We start from the raw sequence: 8,266 nt of genomic DNA, 5'->3' as shown, positions 1-8,266 counted from the left end.
TATATCTGTGTGAGTGTGTTATTGTGTGGTGTATGTTTGCATATGTGTGCTTATGTGTATTGGGTGTGGTATGTGTAGCACTTCTATTGTATGTGTTTAGTATGTGTTAGTGTAGTGTGTTTTTGTGTTATGTATGTTATGTGTGTGTATTGCGTGTAGTGCATCTGTGTATTCCTTTTGTGTGTAGTGGTATTGCATGTGGTGTGTGTGTAATGTATGTTGTATGTTTTGAATATTGTGTGTTATATGTATATGTACTGTGCATGTATTGTGTATGTGCACAGTATGTGCAGTATGTGCATGTAGTGTTTGTGTATGTGTATTATGTGTGTAGGTATGTCTCTGTGTTCATGTGTGTTGTTGGTGTGTGTAGTATGTATATGTGTTGCATGTGTGCACAGTGTGTGTGTAGTTTGCTTATGTGTGTTGTATGCAGTGTTTGTATATATGTTGCATGTGTGCTTAGTGTGCATGTAATGTGCTTGTGTGTGGTTGTCTGTGTTCATGTGCATTGCACTGGTATGTGTAGGGCCTGTGTTGTGTGTGCAACACTCCCCTGCCTTTTCACCTCAGTGCAATGGGCTTCATCCAGGCCCCTGCTGGTGGCCTTGCCTGGGCTCCCAAACTCAGCTGGGAGAGACATGCAGCTCTCCTGAGTGTGGAGGTAGAAAGACTGCCCTGGCTCCCGGGCCACTGGGTGGATCAGGGACCAGAGGTTTCTCAGACTGGCCCTTAGGAGCGGAGGACTGGGTGGCACTTCATCTGCTGGGCAGCAGAAGCACATACCTACCTGTGTGCTGGGCTCACAGTGGCCGCAGGGCCTGGGATCCAGGGAGGCACCTTGTGCTCCCAGAGCCATACCCCTTCTGCCCAGGGTCACAGGAGTGAGGGTGGACCTGGCACATGCAGGACTTTGTGTCTCCTGTCCCAGGTCTTTCTCTGCTCCCCATCACACACAGGGTGATCTCTGGAGAGGAAAGCCCACTATCAGCCCTGAGCCCAGCCAACGCCTCTGCCCCTCCCTGTCTTCCTGGACCACACCCATGCTCTGAGCCTGGTCACCTGTGGAGCCAGTGGTGGGAGGAAGGGAGAAGGGAGTGGCAGGGCATCAGGGGCTCACCTGGGCTGCCTGGTTGAGGTCTGCTTTTGAATGCTTCTCGCAGGTTGCTAGCAGGGAGGGTTGTCCTGACACCTTCCCCACAGCTGCTCCTATTCACACCAGGGATGGCTCTGGAGCCATCGCAGGGGGACAGGAGTCGTCTCTACCAGCCTTTTCCTGAAACCTGTTCTTGGGGATGGGGCCACACAGTGTGGTCTGAGGGAGCCCCCATGTCCAGGCCCAGGTGGACACAGACACTGGGCTCACCGCTCAGGATCGCATATACATGGCAGGCCCTACAGACACTGTCCCTCCTGCCTCTTCTCTGATGAAGAGGGAATGTCACCCTGGTTAACTTATTAGCTGGTAAGGAGCTTTTACAGGCTTGGTTGGTGACTTTGGGAGACAGTGGCAGAGGCACGGAGAGGGAGACTACCTCTGTAGTCAGCTGTCTAAGTCTTGGTGAGGTCTCTGGGTGAGTCCAAGGAGACCCAACAACACTTGGGAGAAAGACAACACCCTCTGCATGCTATAGGGTCCACACTGCCGACCAGAAGATGGTTTCAGGTGATGGGAGTTGGGCATCATCCCAAAGCTTCCCCTGAACTCATAGCTCAAGCATGGCAGGGAGGCACATGGATCCACTGGGCTGGGAGGCTGTGGGGGAGGAAGCCTCTGGGGACCATCACAGACCAAGGTCATTGGAGATGGGTGAGCAGTGGCCATCCCCACACCTTCACTTGGGCCTGGGACTAGGATCATGGGGACCCTGTGCATGCACAATGGCCTCACGCCAACCAGCAAAACCTAGGACCTGAGGCAGATCAGCTGTGTAGTGCTCAAACCCAGAAAACTGAACAGGCAACACGGCCGCTGGCTTGTTTCTCACTTGGACAAGACATCCAGAGGTGGGTGACCCTGAGTGTGACTCCGGCTGTCATCGAGGATCTGGGTCCTGGCTGTGAGCTCCTTCAGTGAGGAATAGAAGCTTGTGAGGCAAACGAGAAGGGCAGGCCTCTCCCTGCTGCCCGGCTCCATGTCAAGGACCTTCCCAGAAGCACATCCTGGTAACTTCCTCTCACATCTCACTTCACACTCAGCTGCAAGGCAGAAAGATATCACATATTTGAAGGAGCCAAAAAGAAGCTTCAGAAATGACAAATACAATAAAAATAATGATCTCACTGTACATGTTAACTGCAGAGTGGGCAAAGTCGAAGAGAGCACACGAATGGGTAGAAAATTGGAGGTGTCAGTTTGCAGGGCAGAGGGCAGAAAGAGGAGGCCTGTGAGGAGAGGCTGGATGCATGGGGTCCAGCAGGCAGTTCTGTCCTGGGTTTTTCATGGCCACATGCGAATTGGTGGCATCTTCTAAGCTTGTGAGTCCTGAGGGCCAGGCCCTGCCACGCCCTTTCCTGCCTGTTGGGCCGCAGGCTGGCTTCTCTCATCTTTTCTTTTCTTTTCTTTTTTTTGAGTTGGAGTCTCACTCTGTCGCCCAGACTGGAGTGCAGTGGCCGCTCCCGGCCACTGCAGCCTCGACCTGCTGGACTCCGGCAATCCTTCCGCCTCAGCCTTCCAAGTAGCCGGAATTACAGGCATGCACTACCACGCCAGGCTGATTTTTTTTGATTTATTGTAGAGATGAGGTCTCGCTGCCCAGGCGGGTCTCGAACCCGTGGGCTCAGGCAATCTCTCATCTTTTCTTATCACACCTGACAAATCACTGCTGTGCACGAAAGCATGGTTGAATCTCAAGAATCAAAACCTGAAAAGGTGAGAGAGGCAGACATTCACGCAGCTGCGTGGTCCAAGACCCCATGTGCACCACACTCAACAGCACGACATGAACAGAGGTGTTCAGGGAGATGTTTCAGGTGGCAAAGCCACACCGTGGAGCTCAGCCTGGCCACCTGGGGGGCAGGGGAATTGGGAGAAACAGGCAGAGAGCTTTAGGGCTGGCGAGATTCTGTTTCATCTCTAGGAGGTGGCACCCTAATATTTTATAATTTGTGAAGTTCTACATTTATGTTTTAGGAATTTTCATGTAAATGTTTTCTATTTCTCACTAATGAAAAGTAGGGGGCTGGTTGTGATGCCTCATGCCTATAATCCCAGTTCTTAAGGAGGCCAAGTGGGAGGATCGCTTGAGGTCACAAGTTCAAGACCAGCCTGGGCAACACAGCGAGACTCCGTCTCCATAAAACACAAGCATGCACAAAAATTAAAAGTTGAAAACAAAAAACCCACAGGCAAACTTGCAGCGATAAACATCAGGGAGGGTCCTCACAGCTTTGTCTGTGTGGCTGACTTGGCTTGGGGCTGTTCCAGGATAAAGGCAGGTGAACACAGTGGCCCAGCCATGACCCGGAGGTGCACCCACGGTTGGAGGGGTGCATGTGGACACTTCATGCTGGGTTGCCCAGCAAGGCACAGGCTGTGGAGAAGGCATCTAGCATGGTTCCCTGTCTGAGAGTGAGCGTGAGCACTTTCTGAGCCACCCAGAGAAGCACGCGGCCCCCAGGCTTCCTGAAGCAGCCTCCAGGTGGGGGCCGTGGAGGCTTCATCCTTGTATTTTTCCTTTCTGCGTCTCTGAGATAAATGTGGTTGTCATGGTGACCAGGCTGCTGTCGAGGTCCTGATTGGCCAGGCGGGATGCGGGTCCGGGTGCCTCCTGGTCCCCGCGGGCACAGGCTCCCCAGCACTGCGGAGCATGGACAGGGCTGCAGCAGCCGTGTGGGCCAGCACCTTCGCCCAGCTGATGGCCGCGAGGAAGCCCCGTGATGTCTGGGTCTTGCTGCCCCAGGACAGCCTGGCCATGGGGCATCAGGAAGGCGGCCTCCAATACCGACTGGAGGGGCTCTCGAGGTGCGGTGGGGCCAAGGGTGGGGGGGCACACCTCCCCGCGGGCTCCTGGGTGGCCTCAAGATCAGGTTGGGTGTGGTCCTGGAGTGGGCTGGGTGGGATGCTATGGGTGGGACTGGAGCCTCTCTCCCGCCCGGTCTTGTCCGCGGGGTTGGTGGGGTCTGGCACTCTTCTCTCTTTGAGGAGTGGGGGTGCCAAGCCCCTGCCTGGCCCTGCTGGCCTCACGGTTGCCAGGCCCAGCCTTGGTGGTGATGTGGCGTTGTCCACACTGCGTGGGGGGTTGGTTGTCACTCATTCCAGCTCCCCGGGCTAGCACTGCCCTGGCCATATCGTTTCCATGGCGTTGCCATGGCGTCATGGCTATCAGTGCTGACAGGTGGCAGCTGGGTGTGCAGGGGCTGGGGTGACTGTCCCTGCACTGCAGCTGACTCTGCCTTGGGGAAGCTGAGGGGTGCCTGGAGTGGGTGCTCAGTCCAGGCCGGCTCACATGTGAGCCCCCCAGGCCACTGTCACATCAGCCACTGTCAGTGCAGCAGGTGGCCCCTCTGGGCTTCTCCACCCAGCGAGGTGTCTCTAGCTCTGTAGGTGCCGAGGGGAGGGACAGATAGCTCAAGGGCTTGGCAGACGTTGCCAACAGGCCTGGGGTGCAGGATGGATGGTCACTCTGGGGACACTGGGGGCAGAATGGACTGTTCTGCCTGTTAACAGGGGCCACAGCTCCTAGTGTGCCAAACCCCAGGGCCAAGGGTGAGGGAGCCCTGGCTTTTCCAGATGTTGGAACCATAAACACTTGAGGGCATCAGGAAGCACCTGGAGACTATTGCCTCCCCCTTCCTGCAGCTGGGACAGTGCTGGGTGCTGAGGCTGGGTGCCGCAGTCCTGGAACTGAGCCAGTGGGACAGACCATGAGAACCGATGGACAAGGATGGACAAACCATGGGGTAGACAGGTCATGGGGATGGACAGATCATGGGGACCAGCAGACCACAGGGATGGACAGACCACAGGGACAGACAGACCACAGGGACAGATAGACCACAGGGACCAACAGACCATGAGACCATGAGGATGAACAGACAATAGGGATGGACAGACCACGAGGACAGAAAGACGACGAGGATGGATAGACTGTGTGGGAAGACAGACAGTGAGGACAGACAGACTGTGGGGATGGAGTGACAGTGGGAACAGACACACCAAAAGGATGGACAGACTATGAGGACCAGACCACGAGGATCAACAGACCATAGGGATGAACAGACCATGAGGATGGACAGACCATGGGGAAAGCAGATGGCCGTGAGGATGGACAGACTGTGGGGATGGACAAACTGTGAGGGTGGATAGATCATGACAGACCTTGAGGATAGGCTGTGCCCAACACACAGCCTCTAAGTCTGTGGCTCTGATGCTGGGTGATCATGTAAATAAAGTCAGAGTTCTGGTTCCTCAGGTGCCATCCATGTCCTCGGCCCTGTGGCTACCATGGCTGGAGGCTGCTATAAAATGTTTCGTCACCTGGAAATTTCTACCAGATGGTGCTGAGGCAAAGCCTCCCACGAGGGCAGGCTCCTCATGCTGTAGCTGCGTGTGCACTAGCCAGTGTCATTCATCTGGTGACCTGTGGCCAAGGCTGCTCCCTATCTGCTCCCTCCCCGTCTCTCCTCCCCATCTCTCCTGCCCTCCCTGGCTGACATGTGGGACAGTGACCCACCGGGGCATGTTCACAGCACCCACTTGCTGTCCATCCCCGGGTCAGACCCAGACACCTGCTCTTCCTGCCTAGCATGTGTCCACAGGGCTGCCTGCCACGGCAAACCAACCCCTTGTCATGAGATTGCACAATGCACAGAGCCAAGGTGTCTGCTCCTTCGCCCTAGGACTTGCAGGAAAGAGGAGGTGCCTGCATCCTGCTCGACTGGGTTGGGTGCAAGCCATAGGCAGGAGGGGTGCTGGGCTGTGGGGAGATCTGAGGCTGAGACTGGAGGTGGGACAAGGGCGGGGGCGGGGCTGGATCCCTGACTTGCCCCCTCTTCCCACAGGCTCCAGTGCAGCACCTGCCCCTGGGTATGGGCTTCGGCCCATGTGCTCGTGCTCTTCCACCTGTGGTGGGACAGGGACCGCCGCAGGGGGCTGGTGACGATGCGCGCCTGGATCCAGCACTGTGCGCAGTGCTTCCCACCGGGTGGAGACTGCCAGATGAGCCCCGTGGCTGTGCGTGACTGCCTAAGAGAGCTGGTCCTGTATATCCTGCGCCAGTGTTACGGGGACAACCCCAGCCCCCTCTGGCGTCTCAGGAATGGCTCTAGGGACCGCTGTCAGGCCTGCTACCTGGGCCTCTGCTTCTTCCAGAGGGCCCCAGACCCCCCCTTGGGATACATGATAGGGAGCTCCAGTGCTGAGATAGGCACCTGCCCGGGGGACTCACAGTCACCCACCCCCTATGGCGGCCCTGAGGCCCAGGTCGCTGGGGGTCATGGCCTCAGCTCTGGAGCCAGCCTCCTTGCTGCATCCCCTGCTGTGGAGATTCCCGTCTCAGAGGGCAGGGTCTTCCTGGTCACTATGGTTACCATTCGCTTCTCTCCTGTGAATATGAGCCAGGAATGGGCACTCAGGGTGGGCAGCCATACCACCCCTGCTGGAGGCTCCCTCCTTACCGGCAACCGTAGAGTGCAGGTCATTGGCAAGGGCTCCCTCCACCTGTCTGAGAATTCTGTGACTGGGCCTAGGGGCCGCATTATACTGGTCAACATTGGAGTCCCCTGCTTCCATGGCCAGGGCCCCCTTAGCAGCACAGAGGCCTTTGAGTTCCAAGGCCTCCTGTTCAGGGGCTGGGGTCAGGGTCCCTTATCCTTTAGTGATGGCCTGGGCATCACTGGAACCCGTCTGCCACCTGTGTCCTACAGCGTTGGCATCACAGCCAGCGGGGAGGGCATCCTCACCTTGCCCCTCTTCCTTGCCAACCTCCTTAGAGGTCAGGACTCCCTCGCCAGCATCACTGAGGGCAGAGAGGGGGGCGGAGGTGGCCAGGGCTCCGACCCCGCTGGCATCAATGACCTTTCAGCGGCCAATGCTGATGGCCCCACTGCCAGCCAGAAGGGCTCTGTCACCTTCCCCTTCATCTTGGTTAATGACAAGTGTGCCTGTGCTGACATCACTGAAGGCAGAGGGAAGGATGGTGGTAGCGAGGGCCTCGTCACCGCTGGCAACGACCCTCTTCCTGAGCCTGATGCTGGTGGTCTTGTCTCCGAGGACAAGGGCTCTGTCGCCCCCTCCTCCCTTCCTGGTGACCTCAAAGATGCTTTTAAGGATGTCACTGAAGGCAATGGGAAGGAGGGTGTTGGCCAGGGCCTTGTCACTGTCCCTCAGGCAGCCCCTCTGGGGGCCGATGTTGAGGGCTCTGTCTCCATCACTGGGGGCTCCATCACCATTCCTGTTTCAGTCTTCGACGTCATAAGACGCACGGGCCCCCGCGACGTGGCTCCTGGCTCTCGAGGCAACAGCTCTGCCACCTACGGCTACTCTAGGAGATGGCTGAGGTCCAGGCCCGGCAGGTCCAGCAGCAGGTGCCGCCGTGAGCATGACGCACGCCCTGGCCGTGCCCGCCGCAGGCCCCCCGCTGATATCTCGGAGGACTTCTTGGTCTGTATCTGTGTGATGTGCCTCTTCTGGGTTCTCTGCCTGGGTGGGATGAACCCTGGCCTTCTCCCGCGGATGATGTGATGCTGCTGTGTACCCACTAGCCCCAGCCTCAGCCCCCTCGGTCCTCACCATGGCGGTGTTGGCTGCTTCCCAAGCTGTACCCGTGTGCTCAGGTGTGCTTTGTGTGTGTAACGCCAATAAAACAAGTCAGCCCTGAATCTTCCCCCAAGAGGGGGCTGTTGTCACCACCTCAAGCGTCTTCGGGGTGGGAGGTGTGGTGGGCATGTCCTTCTTTTCCTGTCTCTGTGGGGACCCCTCAAGCCCAGCACTCCCCCAGGAGAGCTCCCTTTGGGCCCCATGCATCTCCTGGGATGGGACAGAGAGTTCTCAGGTCAGGTGAAATGAACATCCTTCCAGTAGGATCCCGGGGTTTTCTGGAAGGAGTCACTTGCCTGCTCTAGGAGAGAGGAAAGTCCAACCTTGCCCTCCTTTCTCTCACTCTTCCTCCCTTCATGGGCCCTGGGTATATCCTATAAGAGGAGTGGGGGCCACGGGACAGCAGGGGACTGTCTGGGTCTGCGAACTGCCATCCAGGGCAGATGACAGAAGGCTCTCCTGTGACTCATAACCACACCCCAGATGTCCACTTCCTAAGAGTGCAGT

At 57.1% G+C, this 8,266-nt stretch overlaps 1 protein-coding gene across 1 annotated transcript; it reads left to right on the top strand.

Moving 5' to 3' along the window:
• The first annotated feature begins 3,792 nt into the window (after window positions 1-3,792).
• RTP5 (receptor transporter protein 5 (putative)) lies at window positions 3,793-7,821 on the top strand. The gene is made up of 2 exons (XM_008063078.1): window positions 3,793-3,964; window positions 6,004-7,821. Exons 1-2 carry the CDS (start codon window positions 3,810-3,812, stop codon window positions 7,682-7,684), a joined length of 1,836 nt encoding a protein of 611 aa, XP_008061269.1. The 5' UTR covers window positions 3,793-3,809; the 3' UTR covers window positions 7,685-7,821.
• Window positions 7,822-8,266: the final 445 nt, after the last annotated feature.

This window comes from Carlito syrichta, unplaced genomic scaffold (genome assembly GCF_000164805.1).
Source record: "Carlito syrichta isolate Samal-C Ts95f unplaced genomic scaffold, Tarsius_syrichta-2.0.1 Scaffold306547, whole genome shotgun sequence".
NCBI classification, from domain to species: Eukaryota; Metazoa; Chordata; class Mammalia; order Primates; family Tarsiidae; genus Carlito; species Carlito syrichta.
The sequence above is the reverse complement of the archived record's forward strand: the minus strand, read 5'-3'. Positions and strand labels throughout refer to the sequence as shown.

Excerpts from the sequence above, each read along its gene's own strand:
- RTP5 (XM_008063078.1), top strand. The coding sequence starts at position 3,810 with ATGGACAGGGCTGCAGCAGCCGTGTGGGCCAGCACCTTCGCCCAGCTG. Across the intron at positions 3,965-6,003 it reads CGACTGGAGGGGCTCTCGAG|GCTCCAGTGCAGCACCTGCC; the intron begins GTGCGGTGGGGC and ends CTCTTCCCACAG.